Source organism: Physella acuta, unplaced genomic scaffold (genome assembly GCF_028476545.2).
Source record: "Physella acuta isolate Inbredline_101_S28 unplaced genomic scaffold, ASM2847654v3 ptg000123l, whole genome shotgun sequence".
In the NCBI taxonomy this organism is placed as follows: Eukaryota; Metazoa; Mollusca; class Gastropoda; family Physidae; genus Physella; species Physella acuta.
The window spans coordinates 560,225-581,230 of record NW_026731642.1 but is presented as its reverse complement, the minus strand read 5'-3'; the positions used below and the strand labels follow the sequence as shown (position 1 = coordinate 581,230).

Sequence of the window (21,006 nt, the reverse complement as noted above, 5' to 3'; positions counted from 1 at the left end):
AGACATTGTCGGTCTAATAGACAACCGTAAGACTGTATAGACTTTATAAACAACCGGCTCTCCCTCTGTCTAAGGTTAGAAGAGACATGTGTTATGAGACAAACAAAACTAGACAACAACTACAACGAAGTTGGAGGTTGTGGCCCCTTAAAACTTCCGGAGGGAGGGAAGACAATGGCTAGAGCAGCGGTTCTTAACCTGGGTTCGATCCGACTCAGGGGTCGGCGTAGGTCAAGACAAACACACGACCCGTAAGATTAATGGTCGAATTTTGTCAGTGCGGACTATAGATCATTTAAAAAGGGGTTTCTGTGCATGCGCACATGAAACAGGGGTAGGGACATTAAAAGAAAAAACGATTTCAGAACCACTAACCTAGAGTTTGTTTTTCTGTCAAAAGTATATATATATATATATATATTTTCTATTTCGGCCTGGGGTATGGACGTGTCCCCCCGCTCCTTCTCCCCCCTCCTCCCCGCGGAGAGATACCTCATGGTGGTTTGAGACTAAGCCTATGTTTGCGTCACATCACCACATCACAGCTGTCTTGCGCGAAAGTTAAGAAAGCTGATTCCGAATATCGAATTACAAGAAACGTATACCTGTTCCAGTTGAACGGGAAGAAATTATTTTTTTAAACCCCACCCCCTGCTGACAAGTTGCTCAACACTACTAGAAAAAAGGGGGATTAGGGTGGCAGGTGGGGGATTGGGGAGGGGGGTGTTAAAGGAATAATACCGCAATCTTCCCATGTGGTCAAGGCTATGAAAAAAAAGCGGGATGTTGAAATACATGTAAATCACATCTGGTGGATTGTTCCACTGTTGTATCAACCTTGGTGGATTGTTCCACTGTTGTATCAACCTTGGTGGATTGTTTCACTGTTGTATCAACCTTGGTGGATTGTTTCACTGTTGTATCAACCTTGGTGGATTGTTCCACTGTTGTATCAACCTTGGCGGATTGTTCCACTGTTGTATCGACCTTGGTGGATTGTTCCACTGTTGTATCAAACCTAGGTGGATTGTTCCAGTGTTGTATCAACCTTGGTGGATTGTTTCACTGTTGTACCGACCTTGGTGGATTGTTCCACTGTTGTATCTAACCTAGGTGGATTGTTCCACTGTTGTATCGACCTTGGTGGATTGTTTCACTGTTGTATCGACCTTGGTGGATTGTTTCACTGTTGTATCGACCTTGGTGGATTGTTCCACTGTTGTATCAACCTTGGTGGATTGTTTCCACTGTTGTATCAATCCTTGGTGGATTGTTCCACTGTTGTATCAACCTTGGTGGATTGTTCCACTGTTGTATCAACCTTGGTGGATTGTTCCACTGTTGTATCGACCTTGGTGGATTGTTCCACTGTTGTATCAATCCTTGGTGGATTGTTTTCACTGTTGTATCAACCTTTGTGGATTGTTTCACTGTTGTATCAACCTTGGTGGATTGTTTCACTGTTGTATCAACCTTGGTGGATTGTTCCACTGTTGTATCAACCTTGGTGGATTGTTCCACTGTTGTATCAACCTTGGTGGATTGTTTCCACTGTGTTGTATCAACCTTGGTGGATTGTTCCACTGTTGTATCAACCTTGGTGGGATTGTTCCACTGTTGTATCAACCTTGGTGGATTGTTCCACTAATCAATCTTGGTGGATTCTTCCACTGTTCATTTATCAACTTTGTTGGATTGGTCTACAGTTAGTCCGAGGTCAAACTACGAATTCAAAGTTTGGACCATAAAATAATGTGCTACACCCAGCGCATTCTTTCAATTCTGTTTGTTGAAAAAAACAAAACAACTAATCTCGTACTTAGAAAAAGTGTAGGCCCTATGTAACTAGATACAAATGACAATTCCGGATTTTCGCGATGTCCGTGTACTAATGCGTCCAGTCATTAGCTGTAATGGCCTATGTATGAGAGCTGTAATGGCCGCTGTGTGAGAGCTGTTACTGCTTTTTGTGGCTCCTGTATAGTAGCTGTAATGACCCCCTATATCAGAGGTGTAATGGCTCTTTATGAGACCCGTTATGGCTTCTATATGCTAGCCCTAATGGCCCCTATATGCTAGCCCTAATGGCCCCTATATGCCAACCCTAATGGCCCCTATATGCCAACCCTAATGGCCCCTATATGCTAGCCCTAATGGCCCCTATATGCCAACCCTAATGGCCCTATATGCCAACCCTAATGGCCCCTATATGCTAAAACTAATGGCCCCTATATGCTAACCCTAATTACCCCTATATGCTAACCCTAATGGCCCCTATATGCTAACCCTAATTACCCCTATATGCTAACCCTAATGACCCCTGTATGCTAACCCTAAGGGCCCCTATATGCTAACCCTAATGGTCCCTGTAACACAGTTATTACGACTCTATCCTGGCCCCTGAATGAAACCACCACGGGGGTAGTGGGGTCACTTAGATCCGGTTGAACGACCAACCAAACAGCCGGTCCCTGTACGCCTACGGCTTCACCTCCCAGTTCCAGATCACCGACTCCCTACAACCCCCAACATTCCCACACGGCAAACGGATATCTGGATGTTAAAGATATCTATCTGGAGATTCTCCACGCTCTGCTGAACAGACATCCGGGCTATTTTCATTGGCTCGCATGCAGTTTCTTCCAGGCATCTCTTCGGGTGGGGGGGGGGGGACCATGCTCGCATGTCCGTTGTTTTATTTATATAGTAAGTGTCTTGTTCTGCTTTACTCTCTAATTAGTCACTAATGAAAGACTGTTGTTTTTTGTTAATCGCGTAGAAGTATTTATACAATAGTCCTAGTGTGATGGCTTATCGTGACTAATCTCCGCCTTACGATCAATACATCAATGAATACAATCTCGGAGCCATGTAGGGTTATTGTTTCCTAATTACCTCTTACTTGTGTTTACATTTGTTTCCTACTTTATTACTGTAGTAGTGTAAGACTGTGTTATATTGGACTTTTATGGTTCTAGTTTTTAAAAGAAACCTTAAGTTGTGTTGGTAGTCCATGTGACGTTTCCGACGTACATTACTCAATGAGCTGAATGGAAAAATTAAAAGTAGAAGGGACATCGTTTGAAAAATTATCGTACTCTGTTGATTACATGGGACGGCTTGGCTAGTCTGCTAACCCGAAAGTTTCGAGTTAGAATCTGGGGTACAAATGTCCCCTAGGGGGCGCCAAAATAGGTTTGGAAAAAAAATATTAAAAGCTAATTTTAGCTTCAGTTTTGCATTATAAATATAAAAAATATATTGGGGGGGGGGGGGTGGTGGCGCCAAATTGAAAGTTTGAAGTTTTTCCCGGGAGGGAGGGGGCGCCAAATCGAAAGTTTGTCCACGGGCGCCGGGAAGGGTCGCTACGCCTCTGTACATGCGTCTAGCCAGCTCTGATGGGTACCCAACTCATGGAAAGTAAAGGCGGCTGGGAAAAGTGCTGACCACACTATCCGTTATTCACATGCCGAGGTAACAGAAACAGGTAAACTCTACTTCATTTGACCCATAGACCGTCATGTTCAAAAAGGGAACTTTACCTTTCATTACAGTCGCTAGGATACTTTAGATCTTTTTACAGTTTTAAGACATTTTGAGGCCCCTCGAAATCTAACCCGATATTTTGCATATTGGCCGGGTGATATAGAAAGGTGGAGCAAAAATTTTACTGGCTAAAAACAATACACCCGGATGTACAAGACATATACATATCCTGATTTTTTTTTTGTGTGTTCCTATTTGTAAACTTGATCTAGTAACCAAAACAAAATGCTCACACGAAGTAATGACGTGTACACACGCCACATATACATTGGGGAAGCCCGATGCTGGCGGTGGGGGGGGGGGGGGGACACACATAAATACATGAGCACGTGATCGTCTGCTCCTAGAGCAGGCTGGACCAATCAATGAACGCACTGTGTGACGAGCTGCCCACACGAGTACGTAACCGCACCAATAGCCAGTGGGCCTTCTGCGCTGTCACTTGCCGCTGGGGCTTTACCAGTTGGGTCTCACATTTGGGAAAAATCTGGCTACATCAGCTGTCTGCTAACGGTAAAAACCTAATTCAAATACATTTCTTACACCATGATGTCAGATAGGTAACTGTTGTTTTTTTTTTTACACCCATGGCTTTGTTTATTAATCAAGGTTGCATAAAAGATTAATTTATGAAAAAAAAATACTTGAAAAGAAAATTCTAAATGTAAGTTTGGAAAGTTATTTACATAAAAAAACCCAACATAGATTCAGGTTTCTTTGTTGCAAAAAAAAAAAAAAATGTATGACGCATAACAATATAATATATATATATATATATATATATATATATATATATATATATATATATATATATATATATATATATATATATATAGAGAGAGAGAGAGAGAGAGAGAGAGAGAGAGAGAGAGAGAGAGAGAGAGAGAAAAAAAGTTTTTCTAGAAAATAATTGTTGTGTTTCGGTGTTTAGCCTACAGTCTGTATATAGTCGATTAGTTTCACACTTCCGTTGTTTTATAGCTACATTTGATGACCGTGAACACGTGTGTGGGGGTAATTAGACCAGATCGTATCTTCACGAAAATATTTGATCCGTATGAAATCAGGAAATGACTTTTTTATCATCTTTGATATTTTTGTAACACACCTCCTTGATACCGCCTGAAGTTATAATACACAAACCGATGTCACCACATAACATATAACATGTAAACTTGAAACACCGAACGATTAGGTCGTTTGATGTCATTCTGTGGTGACATTTGTTTCATTAGAAAAAATAATTTGTTATATTTTGTTAGTGCGTAACACAGAATATACAAACTATGAATACTATTTAAAACATTAAATTAAGTATTTTATCATTAACTTAAAGCGATTAATTAAAAACGTGTACGCATTATTATCATTACATTAAGAATTTTGATTAAAATTTTAAAGTTAGGATTTATCTTAAACTTTGATTAGTAATTTAATTATAGACTTTAGCCACATTTCAGGTCCCATAATAGAATTCAATTAAAAGATTTTAATTAAAAAAATTTCTTGGTATCTTTTTTACCATATGACGATAGTCATTTAGAGAAATTTTTTTTAAGTCATTTTGTGCTTTGTTAAACCTCACACTGACAAATCACATTGAAAATTTTGAAATAGTAAACTTTGAAACTTAAGCCACACAAGCGGTCATTCGCCCAAACTGTTACTTCTGAACCCCCCTGGCACCCCCTGGTTACGCCACAGGTTAAGACTAATCATTCTGTCTTTCTAGTCTTATTAACTGCTACCAAAAAAAAACTCCTTACCATCCCATTGTCCTGTTGAAAAATTTCACGTAGGAATTTATTTCGCGATGATATTCATCTTAAGTTCTTTTTAAAACTCTAAATCCGGGTTGAATATTTCATACCAAATAGTTAATGCTATTTCCATGTCTTACTAATCTGAGATTAATTATAATATACAGGAGCTTAATTAGATCATACAAGAGCTTAATTAGATTGGGTAAGATTTTTATTAAAGAGCAGAAGTGGTTTTGTTTGATTATAATTCTAGTTGATGTTTAGCACGTATTAAAGTTTAAATGTAAAGGTATGTGGGATGTGGTGTAAAGGTGTTGGCAGGGGCGTAGTGAGGGGGGGGGGGCGGGGGGGGGGGGGTGCGGACCGCACCGGGTGACACCATTTAGGGGGGTGACACCAAGGCAAAAAATAGCAAAATATATAGAGAAAAACTTGAGCGGGTGCAAATCGAAACTTTGAGGGGGGGGGGGGTGCAAATCGAAAACTTGAGGGGGGGGGTGCAAATCGAAAACTTGAGGGGGAGGGGTGCAAATCGAAAATTTGAAAGTTTGTCCCAGGGAAGGGTCGCTACGCCTCTGGGGGGGGGGGGGGGTGACACCATTAAGTGCCGCACCGGGTGACACCCGACCTCGCTACGCAACTGGGTGTTGGTAATTGTGTGGGGGAGATTTGTAGTAATAGTGTGTGGGGGATGTGTTGTAAATGTGTTGGTAATAGTGTGGGGTGATGTGTACTAATTGTGTGTGGGGGATGTCTGGTAGTGGTAAATGGGTAATCTGTGGGTAATGTGTGTGTGTGGATTTGTGGTATAAATGTGTATGTATGGGATGTGTGGTAAAGTTGTGTGGGATATGTGTGGTAAAGGTGTTTGAGGTGTGTGTGGGTGGGTGTGATGTGGTTAAGTTCTGTGTGGGTAATGTGTAAGCGTATTTAATGGTGTGTGTGAGGGTGTGTGGTAATGTATGTGTGGGGTGTGTGTGTGATAAAGTTGGGTTCATGCCATGACAAGGATCAGGGCTATGTTACAGTTAGTGGTAGGGCTAGTTTTAGACTTAGCGATACTTGACAAAGATAGAATACACCAAAGCTAATAATTAGTTTGCTGTGCGGTCTTTAAACGGTGCCCCCATAAATACAAGGACAAGAAAATAAATGGGTCCGCTAGAATGTGTGCTTTTCAACAAAATCACATCCCTCTTTGTCCGGTGTCTTTGTTTCGTTAACTTCGGCCTGGTTTGGAATTTTAAAACAATATAAATGGCTGCACGGAGCACATTTCTTGTGGGGACTATCACTATCAACACAATGGGTGTTTGTCTACCTGTGTTTGACGTGAGGGGAATGAGCCAGGTGTGCATACCTGCCGCAGGTTTAAGTTTAGGTGTACATCACTGATGTGGTGACACAACGATGGTGACACGGTGATGGTGACACAACGATGGTGACACGGTGATGGTGACATGGTATTTGGGGTGTTGTACTAGTGATAGCCTACTGTTGACACTGTACTGATGAAATTAATCTGGTGACACAATAATGGTGAAGTATACTGGTGTGTGCCATAATAATGGTGACACGTCGTTGATGACTAATCGTTGGTGACACACATTGGTGACCATTTGTCCTACCTTCTGGTCAAAGATCGGCCTAACATGTAAATAAAAAAAATAAAAGAAATGACCATAAAAAAAACAGAACGAGTAAGATTATTTTTAAAAAGCTAAAGGGATGAAATACAACTATAAAGCGTACTTGAAGCTTCGAATTTTAATCGACCAAAAATAAATACATTAACAATTGAACTAAAAGCAGTTTAAAACGAAAAACCTTTATAATTAGCTTTTAAATTAAAATTAAATGCTCTAAACATGTACCATAATTTGTTGTACTATAACACTCAAGAAATATTTTCAGTACTTGACAGTAATGAACGCATTTTACAATTAATTTAAAAAAAAAATTAATTATTTTCTTTTTGTGTGTGTACATTTAAAGCTCGTTATTTTAAAGGTTTTGTAAATTCGTATTGTAATTTTAAAGGTTTTGTAAATTCGTATTGTAATTTTAAAGGTTTTGTAAATTCGTATTGTAATTTCTACAATTTTATTGGGAGAGAAGAGAGATGGGCTGATTCCGACAGTAAAAGAACGATAACTCTGGATGAACCAAATATTATCTTGTGATTAAAAATCAATCATCGCCGAGAGGGCAAGGTTTTTGTTCGCTTTCAACCAATCGACCACGGGTAAAGATTTCCTTAATCAATAGATAGGATAGACAGCGGCGGTGTTGGAAAGGGGGTGGAGAGGGAGAGGGGGGGGGGGAGAGAAGTAGAGTTTGGGGGGGGGGGGGGGAGTTACAGTGTTTAGAACCACCGTCTTCATCTATAGTTAGCGTTGGGAGAGCGGGGGGGGGGGGGGGGGTCTCCGCCCCTGGTTTTGGTGTTGTTGTCGTTTGATGGTTTACGTTGTCAGGCTGCCGTTGAGGAGGGTGGCGATGGAGGCTCGGGTTAGGGTGGGGGGAGGTAGCAGGGTGCCGTGGCATTTCTTATCTTGACCAGTGAAAGAGAATTTTAAATCGGTGATCATCACGTGATAGCCTGTGGTCTAATCTGATAGAGCTGGGACGTTCTTCAGCTAGTCGGCCAGAGTTAACTTTAAGATAGCCAGTCACCTTTGCGAATGGTGACTAGACGGCCAGAGTTAACTTTAAGATAGCCAGTCACCTTTACCAATGACGACTAGACGGCCAGAGTTAACTTTAAGATAGCCAGTCACCTTTACCAATGACGACTAGACGGCCAGAGTTAACTTTAAGATAGCCAGTCACCTTTACGAATGACGACTAGACGGCCAGAGTTAACTTTAAGATAGCCAGTCACCTTTACGAATAGTGACTAGACGGCCAGAGTTAACTTTAAGATAGCCAGTCACCTTTACGAAGGAAGACTAGACGGCCAGAGTTAACTTTAAGATAGCCAGTCACCTTTACGAATGATGGCTAGACGGCTGAAGAAAATAAATAAAACGACAATCAAACAACTTCCGTTTAGAAGGGGTAGAAAAATAACTTTAGACGGCCAAACATACAAGGACAAGACGGCTACAATAACTACGCCAACTTTGCAAGGTCTTGACTAGACGGCTAGACGGAGGCAACTAGACGGCTGGACGGAGGCAACTAGACGGCCGGACGGAGGCAACTAGACGGCCGGACGGAGGCAACTAGACGGCCGGACAAAGGCAACTAGACGGCCGGACGGAGGCAACTAGACGGCCGGACGGAGGCAACTAGACGGCCGGACGGAGGCAACTAGACGGCCGGACGGAGGCGACTAGACGGCCGGACGGAGGCATCTAGACGGCCAAACGGAGGTGACTAGACGGCCGGACGGAGGCGACTAGACGGCCGGACTGAGGCGACTAGACGGCCGGACGGAGGCGATTAGACGGCCAAACGGAGGTGACTAGACGGCCGGACGGAGGCATCAAGAATACCAGAACGAATTTTATGTAGACTGCCACAGAAACACATACTTAACAACCAGACAATAAATAGGGGCTGAGCTTTTATAATTTTAGGAATCTGTATGATATTGAAAAATCCCCCAGTAGTTCGGCGTGGTCGGGTCATGGTTGCTGAACCGAAAATCCCCGAGTTCGGACTTCCGGGTAGATGAGGCTCGATCGCTGGGAATAGCAACCCGTCTAGGAGAAACAACTGGTGCCTTGTAGTTTGTTCTTGGTTGGACAAAGGCTATGGAAACAACTCCAAAAAGAAAAGCAGACTGAAATCGGAGTCAACGTACTATGTAGCACATAACAAGTTGACAAGTATACTTAGACTTTCTTCTCCGGGGGAGTTAGGGCACTTGATATTTCCGGGGGAAGGGAGGGGGGGGGGGAGAGTACGACACTGGAAAAAGTATGTATATTTTCCATATATATGCCATTTCGTTCCCGAAAAGATGCCTGGAAGAAAACTCTGCTGGTCTGGTAGATCGAGCAATAAAGAATCAACCAGCATTATCAAACTGCCAATCAAATGATGATTGACAAAACGTAAAATACATTGTGAAAATATAACTATCGTTAAACGCGCTGATGTACGTATCGAAACAGATTAATCAGATTGTAATGTGATTTGATTAGTGTACTTATTTGCAAGCAAACATCAAACCGAATTGGAATAATCCAGCTTCGTTTTGTTTCGTTTGTTTTCTTGTATAACTTTTCAAATACCCATGTTGCCAGATCACTCTCTAGTTGACAGTGTTTCTTTCAGACTTTTTTCTTTGACCGGGGGGTGTGGGTGGGGATGGGGTGGACATTAATAAAAAAAATTCTATAAAAATTCTATTCTATTCTGGCTCACCTAACAATAAACTAACATTAAAACACCACGGGAGAGTAATAATTAGATCTAGAATGTAAATTAAATGTTGGTTTGTATAATGAAAACGTCGGTAGGCCAAAAACAGGATCTTATAGATGGTTTTGTTGTTGTTAATACCAGCGGTAGATGTACAGATTAGGGTTAGGATTAGGACAAGGGTCAGAGTTAGAGCCAGAGTTTGGGTAGGGCTTAAGGGTAGGTCCAGATTAAATTTTTGGGTTAAGATCAGCGCTTAGGTTAGGGTTTATGGCGAGGCCCGGGATAATGTTGAGGACTGGGGTTAATGTTAAGGTTACGGTTACGTGAGGTAATAGTAAAGAAAATAATCTTAATCTTCCCAATTACAATTTTAAAAAAAATAATTCTATTTCATTTCTCGTTTACAGGTGTTGGTGTGAACAGCAAAAGATAAATGATTGAACAATCATCTAAGTATCCTTGGATATAACACATTTCTGATTGAACAATCATCTAAATATAATTGGATATAACACAATCCTGATTGGCCGTTTGATCTACTGAGTTTACATCTTCGATTGAACATCCATTTCACAATCATTGGTCAACGCATACTTCTGATTGAAGAATCACTTCAAAAACATTGTTCATTGCATACTTCTGATTTAACAATCACTAAACAATCATTGGATGCGGACATTGATTAGCCAACACAGTGACGTGAATAAATTAACATACATAATGACCAGATATTCACTGTTCATCGACCTCCGCCATCAATCGACCGTTCACATGGCCTTCCTTGATCGCTGCGAGAAATAATCCACTTGTTGACACAAAAAAACTGCGTGGATGCGATCCATGGATGATATCCATCGCTCAAAATTCTTTTTTGTATAACTTATATATAGTGAACGAAAAAAAACCATAATTTTCTTGGCGACTTTACGGAATGGTAAAAAGAAATTGTTTAAAGAGATGGGAATCTCTTAAAGAGAAGGGAATTAACTACAGACTTCTGAGGAAACGCTAAAGGGAAGTAACTATTACTTTTTCGGCGAAGCTTTTAAGGGACGATTCTTCAATCTTTAAGAAATTCTGAAAGGATTTAAACTTTTAGAGAAATTCTCAAGGACCGTTATTATACATTTTTAGAGACACTATTAAGAATCCTAACTACACACTTAAAATATTCAATGGGTCTATCTATAAACTTACATTGAAATTTTCAAGGGACGTAACTGCAACCTTTTAAAACTTACAATTTCTGTAACCACAATTTTCCCATCGGAAAATTAAAGAACCATAACTGCAACCTTGCGGATGTAACCAATTTTCTCATTAGCTGGGCGATCTCCCTGAAAGCAAGACACATTAACAACAACAATGAACGTCACTTTCCCGCCTTTCTTCAACGTGACAGACGCCTTCCTGACGATAAACTCGACCAGTCTGACCAGTCTGACCAGTCTGGCCAATGTCACGGTGACCGCGCGGACGCCGATGCATCCGGTGACCGAATTCATGGAGAAATATTATGCCATGTTTCTCTTGGTCTTCGGGACCATCGGGAATTTCCTGTCGTTTGCTGTCCTGTCCAGGAAAACATTCAGGTGAGTGGGGGGAAAAATGTGTCGACTCATCAGTTAGTCGTACCCAGGGTTTCTTTCAGGCATTTTTTTGGTGGTGTGTGTGTGTGTGGAGGGGGGGGGGGGTCTTGGAACTTCATAGGGAGACGGGACACACTGGTTAAAGTAAATCAGTGGCGTAGCGAGGTCGGGTGTCACCCGGTGCGGCACTTAATGGTGTCACCCCCCAGAGGCGTTGCGACCCTCCCCGGGGACAAACTTTCCAGTTTTCGATTTGCACCCCCCCCCTCAAACTTTCGATTTGCACCCCCCCCTCAAGTTTTCGAATTGCACCCCCTCCTCAAGTTTTTCTCTATATATTTTGATATTTTTTGCCTCGGTGTCACCCCCCCTAAATGGTGTCACCCGGTGCGGTCCGCACCCCCCGCCCCCCCCCCCCCCCCCTCGCTACGCCCCTGAAGTAAATATTTTCTGCACACATTATATTTTTTTTCTTTACGTCCCGAAGGGAGTGTGGGGGTGGGGTGTATGTTTCCAGAGTACTTTTACCTTCAGTATACATTTTGAACAAGATGGTGTTAAGATTAAGTGCTTAGGGTAGTCTTTATAGTTGGTTCGACTATTACATGAGCAATGAAAGTGTTATAAATAGTCTTTGAATTAGGTTAATTAGTTATCAAGACATTTTACATGATTTGACTCCATTTAGCTTGACTTAACGTATACTTTGTATAATGAGAAATTGTCTTGACTTGATTTATGACTTAATCTAGCTAGAATACAGCTTGAGCTGCAGCATGGCTTTATATTGATAAACGTCATGATTTCGTCTGGCTAAGTCATGACTTGGTCTGCCTAAGTCATGACGTGATCTGGCTGTCATGACGTGATCTGGCTAAGTCAACATTTGATCTGGCTAAGTCATGACTTGATCTAGCTAGGACATGACTTGATCTAGCTAGGACATGACTTGATCTAGCTAGGACATGACTTGATCTAGCTAGGGCATGACTTGATCTAGCGAGGGCATGACGATCTAGCTAGGACATGACTTGATCTAGCTAGGACATGACTTGATCTAGCGAGGGCATGACTTGATCTACCTAAGCCATGGCTTGATCTAGTTATGACTTGACTTGACCTGGCTAAGTCATGACTTGATCTAGCTTGGTCATGACTTGATCTAGCTAGGGCATGACTTGATCTAGCTAAGTCATGACTTGATCTAGCTAGGACATGACTTGATCTAAATAAGACATGACTTGATCTAGCTAGGACATGACTTGATCTAGCTAGGACATGACTACACCACCACCTTCCCCTCCCCAGGGTGACGACTGTGGGCGTGTTCCTCCGCTTCCTGACCCTGGCCGACCTAGGCGCCCTCTACACGGGAGTTGTCTACTTCGCCGCCAGGTCGGTCTTCGACTACGATGTGAGAAAAGCTGGGGTACTCTCCTGTCAGTAAGTTCAGTTTTATATTATAGGGCAACGTTTTATGGTCAACATTTTATGGTCAACATTTTATGGTCAACATTTTATGGTCAACATTTTATGGTCAACATGTCAACATTTTATGGTCAACATTTTATGATCAACATTTTATGGTCAACATTTTATGGTCAACATTTTATGGTCAACATTTTATGGTCAACATTTTATGGTCAACATTTTATGGTCAACATTTTATGGTCAACATTTTATGGTCAACATTTTATGGTCAACATTTTATGGTCAACATTACACTTTATGGCCAACTCAACATTTTATGGTCATCATTTCTTTTTGTGGGTTAAAATACATTTTATGGTCAACATTTTATGGTCAACATTTTATGGTCAACATTACACTTTGTGGTCGAAAATACATTTTATGGTCAACATGTTATCGTCAAACATTTTATGATAAACATTACGTTTTATGGTCAACGTTACGAATTTGATCAAAATTACATTTTATTGTCAACATTAAATGTAATGGTTAACATATTATGGTTAGTTAACATTTTATGATTAACATTACATTTTATGATCAACGTTCCAAATTATGGTAAAAATTACAAATTATGATCAACATTACAAATTTGGTCAAATTTACTTTATGGTATTTCAAGTCCAACAGCCTTTTAAAATTACTTTTTCTTCAAAAATTACATTTGTTTACATAATGGCATCATAAGGGCTGGGCAGTCAAAGGAGAGTTTAAATATTTTCAGATTTTTTTATCAATCGTATAAACTGTTTATCGTACATATTTGATCAGAAAAACATGACTATGTATTTGTAAAATCACGTTTGTACACATTGGTTGTAATTCTTTGGTTACTAATATTTTAGGTAACTTTAAAAATTGTTTTTACACACTTTAGAGGCTGTAATATTAAAATCTGGGATCTGTTGATTGTCTCTTACCAAACAGACTGTGTTATGGCTTTCTTCTAAATGCTGTCACTAAATATAGTTTGCTTATAACTTTGGGAAAGGAAGCTGGGGAAAAATAAACGCAGAAAAATCAAAAGTAATGGGTATAGGTAAATGGAAAGGTAAAGATAACTATCACATAGACATAACAATAACTGACAAACTCAGAATTTATGGATAACCTATACCAGCGATCCCACAATAAACGACCAAGAAACTTGGACCACACTGAAAAATAAAATAAATCACAATCTGGAAAAATACCAATACTGCAATACAACCATTTTTGCCAGAGCTGCATTAGTAAACAGATATATCATTCCAAAAATAATTTTCGTAGCGACGAACTCTACAATACCCAACTCATTTATTAAATAATTTTTTTTTCCAAGGGGTGGGGATTTGAGACTTACTGTGGGTGGGGGCTTACTTAAATCTTAAATTTCCAAAGGGGTTGGGGGCGGAAACTGTTTAAAGCCTATATTTTCTATATAAATTATACATTTTTTTCTATATCATCCGGCCTGAGAGAAAACTCGAAAGACAACAACACACAGCTATCACGTGACGCGGAGACTTTATCTCGGTAACATAAAAATGTGAAACTCACCGGATACAGTTCAGCAACAGGTGGTGTTGACGCCAGAAACGAAACAAAATAGTTTTTTGTTGACCAGCCCAAGATGGGAGTGGGGGGGGGGGGGGGGAATTAAGATTAGCGTTTAGCGATATTGATTGATTTCTGCCTATATATATTGCACAAAAAAATGAAACAACATATTTTATTTAGCGTTCATTAAATTACAACAAATCTCATAATCAAAGGAATAAATAAATTCATTTTATTTTTTACTTTCATAATAAAGTTATAACAAATAAACATCAAGTGAATTAAGCCTCAAGATAATTTATCTTCACTTATCCAATGTTTGTTTTGCTAAACTTTAAAAATATTTCAACAGCTAACGGTAAGTTCTCAGATCTTCACAGTTTTTTAGCAGTTGGAGTTTTTTTTTGTTTTTAGTTTTTAACATACGCGAACAGCTTCAACTTTCTATTCGTGTACCGGATGTGGTATTTTAAAACTCGTTCGGATTCCAGAACTGGCGGTAATAGGTAATTAACGTGGAATAGCACTCTCACACACCCACCCACGCCTCTCACCATCACCTACTCACACACCTCTTACCATCACCGTCACCGTCAGCGTCACTCTCACTCTCACCCATACATCTCACCCCCTCACACCCACACCTCTTACCATCATCATCACCGTCACCCTCACCCATGCACCTCACACCTACACCTACACCCTCACGCATATCTCACACCCACCACCATCACCCTCACACCTCTTACCATCGCCCTCATCCTTATCCACACACCACACACCCTCACACCTCTCACCCTAACACAGCTCACACCCTCACCCCCACCAAAACAACTCACACCCACAGAACCTCACCCACACACCTCACCCCCTCACCCACACACCTCACCCCCACCCCCACCCACACACCATACACCTCACCCCCTCACCCCCACACCTCACACAAACACATTTAACGCTGATGTACGGAACACTTGTGTTTACATGCTGGTTGTTTACGTGAACTAAAATCTTTCGCCCCAAACCTTAAGTTTAAATGTAAACACGTTTAAAATATTCTCTGCCAAGTTCACAACTAAGAGAGAATGGTCTGCCTTTAATTGTTTTTGTAGATCTAAATTCCACGGTTCAACTACTCAAGCATGTTTGTTTTCGCCTAATTACTTAATGTACAACCTTGACCTGTCCTTGACTTTGATACTTGACTACGTCACTACCGTAATGGCAGTATGTATTTTCTTTGTATTTGAAAAGCACAGTAAATTAGGACACAAAAAACTAGGACACTGTGTGTCAATAAAAACAAGTAAGGACACTTCTTGATAAGAAACATAATTAATTTTGACAAAGTGTGAATCAGGAGACACTATGACGTATGGGCACTATGACAGTGGAACATTAAAAATTATCACACTATATGACTAAGAGCACATACGTATTTAGGACACACTATGATTTAGGACACACTTAGACACACTTAGACACAGGATACACTAAAACCAAGACACACTTTTGAGGTAGGACACAATATGTTTTATGCTCTTACAAAGTGTGACTAATATTGGGACACAATGTGACTAATACTGGGAGACAGTGTGACTAATACTGGGAGACAGTGTGACTAATACTGGGAGACAGTGTGACTAATACTGGGAGACAGTGTGACTAATACTGGGAGACAGTGTGACTAATACTGGGAGACAGTGTGACTAATACTGGGAGACAGTGTGACTAATACTGGGAGACAGTGTGACTAATACTGGGAGACAGTGTGACTAATACTGGGAGACAGTGTGACTAATACTGGGAGACAGTGTGACTAATACTCTGACACAGTGTGACTAATACTGGGAGACAGTGTGACTAATACTGGGAGACAGTATGACTAATACTGGGAGACAGTATGACTAATAATGGGAGACAGTGTGACTAATACTCTGACACAGTGTGACTAATACTGGGAGACAGTATGACTAATACTGGGACGCAGTGTGACTAATACTGGGAGACAGTGTGACTAATACTGGGAGACAGTGTGACTAATACTGGGAGACAGTGTGACTAATACTGGGAGACAGTGTGACTAATACTCTGACTACGAAGTCCTAACTCTGTGACACAGTGACCTGGTACTGACGTCAGACATGACCTTTTGACAATGACACGTCTTCGCTTTCAACGGACCAAAAAAAAACCTGATATATTTTATGGGACCAAAAAAATGTTGATTCGGAATGAACCAATTTCATCATGAGTCTCACCCTTCTCACTTCCCTTTTAGCGTCCTGTGTGGAAATATGTTCGAAATATGTTATTACGCCAAGCTTAAAGCAATTCCGTTGAAACGATGGCTTTGATCAGGGGTATCGAACGAGTAACTTCCAGGTTAACCAGGGGTGTTGTCAAAAACTAGACCACGCCCTTAATTTTAGTGTTGGAAGAGATCCCCTCCAATACAATTAAGTATTACGTGTCAACTTGTAATGCGCCATAAAGGCCATTGAGTCCGATTTCAGCCTGCTTTTCTTTTATGGATTTGCTTCCAACCAAGAACAAACTTCAAGGCAGCAGTTGTTTGATTTTGCAGTTGTCTCTCCTAGATGAGTTGCTGTCCCCAGCTGTCTAGCCGAAGGATTCGAACTCGGGACTTTTCGGTTTAGCAACCATGAGCTTTACCGACTCGACCACGACGACCGCTGCCCCAGGCTTTTAAAAAATTCACCCCCCCCCCCAATTTGCACAACTTCTAATGCCATCTGTATAAAATTTTCCTCTCAGATTCCACCGCTGGTTGTCGTACGTGACCTGTGACCTCAGCTCCTGGGCCCTCGTCTTGGTCTCCAGCGCGCGGCTCATCTCCATCGCCTGGCCCATGAAGCGGCTCATCACCAAGCGCCGCGTCTACATCGCCATCCTTGTCACGATCGTCATCTTCCACGTCATCAACCTACCCATGTTCCTCATGTACGGCGACGTCTGGGACCCGAAGAAGAAAGTCTGGAACCAGTGCGTCTTCACGGACAAGTCGTATGAAGAGTTCTACGTCCATATTTGGGGGTGGATTGTCTTACTCAAGTTCACGGTCCTCCCCGGGCTGATTCTCATCTGCCTGAACACAGCTCTTGTGATCTGCGTGGCGAGGAGTGATAAAGCTCTTGGGAAACTTGAAGAATCAGCGGGCGCCAGCAGTTTAAAATCGGCGGCGAGTACGTCCGTGGTTGTGTCGAAGTGGAGGAAGAAGAAACGCGAGGATAGCGGGAGTCACGTGACGGATGACGTGTACGAAACGGAGATATCTACCGTGGAAGGGGATCAGAGGCTAGGGAAAACGCCGGTGTACGCGTTGTCGGAGAATGCGTTTGTGACGTCCGGGAAAAGTTGTAGCGCCGGGGAAGTTTATGCGGAGAAACAAGACAAAGCTGCCTTTACGGAGCTCAAGAGTCTTAGCCTGCTTCAAGGGTTGAACGCTGACAAGGACGATAACTCCGACCAACAAGGGGGAATCACTGATCATGTCTATAACAATAACAGTATAAACATTCAATACACCCCGCACCATCCTTACGCGAATTCTGACGTCAAGGCTAACGGTGACACTGACACCACCGGTGACACCAACCCGATCATACGTAACACCATCACCGACAAGGAAGCGATCACGCCGACGGTCAGTGCGTCCAGCGAGGGCAGTTCCAGCCCCTCGCAGCACAAGTCTGGCGCCAGAGGGTTCTGGCACAGGAAGCTGCCCAGCCCCTTCAAGCGGCGGAGGTCCAGCAGCGTGCAGCTGACACACAAGGCCAAGAGCAAGAGCAAAAGTTTGACGCGGTCACTCGTGGTCATCAACACGGTCTTCGTCGTCTGCACGGTGCCAATCTCTATCTACCTGGCCTTTAAGGTAATTAACTAGTTTATTAACAAAATTTTAATTAATAAATTTAATTAAGGTGACGTTAATTAGTGAATTTAATTTAATTTGGCATTATGACTTTGTTAAGGTAATTTAATTCGTAAATTTAATTTACGTAATTTTAGTTGATGAATTAAAATAAAGTGACATGTTGCTGTTAATTATTTTCCAAACACTCAAAGGATCTGCCATCCCTTATACCGAGAGTGAGCTGCTTTGTTATGCCATCATGTAGCAGACACCTACCAACACCCCATGTTCCCTACCAACACCTCATGTTCCCTACCACCACCTCATGTTCCCTTCCAGCACCTCATGTTCCATACCACCACCTCATGTTCCCTACCACCACCTCATGTTCCCTTCCAGCACCTCATGTTCCCTACCCACACCTCATGTTCCCTACCACCACCCCATGTTCCCTACCACCACCCCATGTTCCCTACCACTACCCCATGTTCCCTACCAACACCCCATGTTCCCTACCACCACCCATGTTCCCTACCAACACCCCATGTTCCCTACCAACACCCCAAGTTCCCTACCACCCCCCATGTTCCCTACCACTACCCCATGTTCCCTACCAACACCCCATGTTCCCTACCACCACCTCATGTTCCTTACCAACACCCCATGTTCCCTACCTAACCACCTGACCTCCTTGTCCACAGCCCTACCTGTTCCCCGGCGGTCAGTACAAGGTGGAGCAGGGCATCTTCAACACCTTCGCCAACTTCATCATGTACACCAACAACTCCATCAACTTCATCCTCTACTGCGTATCGGGGACCAGGTTTCGAAACCAACTCAAGCTCATGTTCATTGAGGCGCTGGATAAGTGCCGACAGCTCTGTACAAAGTGTCGGCGGTAAAAGTTTTGGTCGCTCGGTAGGTCTGACCTTTTTGGTGAAGGTCTCAAAATTGGCCAGAAAAGATAGGTCCGACTTTTTTGTTGAAGGTCTTACGATTGGTCAGAAACTGTTTTTGGTCTCAAGATATATCGAATGTTTTTGGTAAAGGTCTCTCAATAATAGGTCAGATATTCTTAGTTGAAGATGACATGATAGAAATGACTACTTATAAGGTCCACACAATTGGCCCGCTTTTTCAGTGGTAATTTCTAACTTAGATCAGACTTTTTGGATGCATTTCTGAAAAAAAAAATTTGGCGTAATTTTACCATGTTCAAGAAAATAAAAGACGATGTAAAGTAGATTACAGCCTAGCCGAGAATAAGCCGTTGATCTATTGGACATAAACAACAAGGATGCTGAGTGACAGAGCTAGATGGTCCTTCCTGTCGGGGCATGGATTCGAACCCAGGACACTGCGGCCAAACACTTCCTACTGGGACAAAACTTCAGGCGAAAATTTCGCGCATGCGCAGCTCGCTAATCAACATCTTCCTGGTGGTAGGTTTGGTTTGAGCTGCTTGCATCGTACCTGCCTGCTGCACGTACATCAAAACATAGGCAGGGTTTCTTTCACATAGTTTTCTCCGGGGGGGGGGGCTATTTAAAATTTCCAGGGGAGGTGGAACATTGGTTAAAAATATATTTTCTATATATTGTTTTCTATTTCGTCCTGGGGGAAGGGGAAAGGGGAGTGGTATGTGATTCAAGGTGACCCCCCCCCCCCAAGGAGACATGCCTGAAAGAAACTCTGCACATATAGTTAAGACATAGACTCATCTAAACAAAGAAGGCTGACACACCTCCGACGTGGCTGAATATTAATCCTTCTTGACGTCACCTGACATCACGAACCGCATTTATCTTGTGTACATTGTCCTTAGGGACGCCCCATGTATTTATAAAACTTTTTAAAATAATGTCCCTAACAAAAGGCAACTACCAAAACATTGTTATATAACAAGTATTACGACATAATTGAACCAAAGAAATGTAGTGTTTAATTCTTCCGGTGAGAGAAAAACCAAGGTTCATATTAAATCCAGATAAATTATATTGTTTTGGCTGGGTTTTTTTTTTGCCAATTTGGCTTATGTGATCTGATGTTGTAAACAGATTTGTGTGTACATAATACTATTGTGTATCAAAGCAAAAATATTTTAAAATTTTTTATCAGACAGGATACATTTACGTAGCTCCATGCTTGTAATCTAACTGTAGCAGATACGTGTTTTTTTTTTTTTAACTGGCAAGTCCGGGTGATATTTAAATACGGCAGGTTCGTGTGAACCGCGAGCTTGCCAGATGTTTTGTAAAAACTGAAGGTCAAATGTTTATTGTTGAATTTGAAATGCCAGCTCAGACGCCTACGTCAAGTGTCTATAAAACTAACGGGGTGGGGGGGGGGGTGTTTGTGGTAGGGGTGGGGGTGTTAGGGGTAGGGATTGGGGGGATTAAAAAACTGCAGCCAAAGCATCAGGTGCTTTCAGCCAAAAACTGGTCAGTTTGGACCCCGACATGTATTTACAGAAAGTTTAATTTTTTTTTTAAATGGATGTAAATGTATGTCGGGACAAACGTGTCAGTCTATCTAGTTGTGTAAGTTTAGCATGCTTTAGTATACAGGATGTAATTAACTGATTTTAGCATAGTTAATGTAATTAACGGGTTTAGCATAGTTGATGCATGAACTGGGTTTTGAAATAGAAGATGTAATCAACGTGGTTTAGCATAGATGATGTAATTACCGGGATTTAGCATAGTTGGTGTAATTAGCGGCGTGTAGGATAGTTGATGTTATTAACTGGATTTAGCATAGTTGATCTAGTGATGTAATTAATTGGGTTTTAATCAGATTGGGTTTTCACAGTAGCAGGTGAAGTTTTAACAGTGCCCACTTTGCAGGT

The 21,006-nt window shown here is 41.7% G+C and overlaps 1 protein-coding gene across 1 annotated transcript; it reads left to right on the top strand.

Moving 5' to 3' along the window:
• Nucleotides 1-10,098: 10,098 nt before the first annotated feature.
• On the top strand, nt 10,099-20,490 carry LOC131934916 (uncharacterized). Its single transcript, XM_059291180.1, has 4 exons — nt 10,099-11,275; nt 12,581-12,715; nt 17,060-18,176; nt 18,860-20,490. Exons 1-4 carry the CDS (start codon nt 11,049-11,051, stop codon nt 19,058-19,060), a joined length of 1,680 nt encoding a protein of 559 aa, XP_059147163.1. The 5' UTR covers nt 10,099-11,048; the 3' UTR covers nt 19,061-20,490.
• The last annotated feature ends 516 nt before the right edge of the window (nt 20,491-21,006 follow it).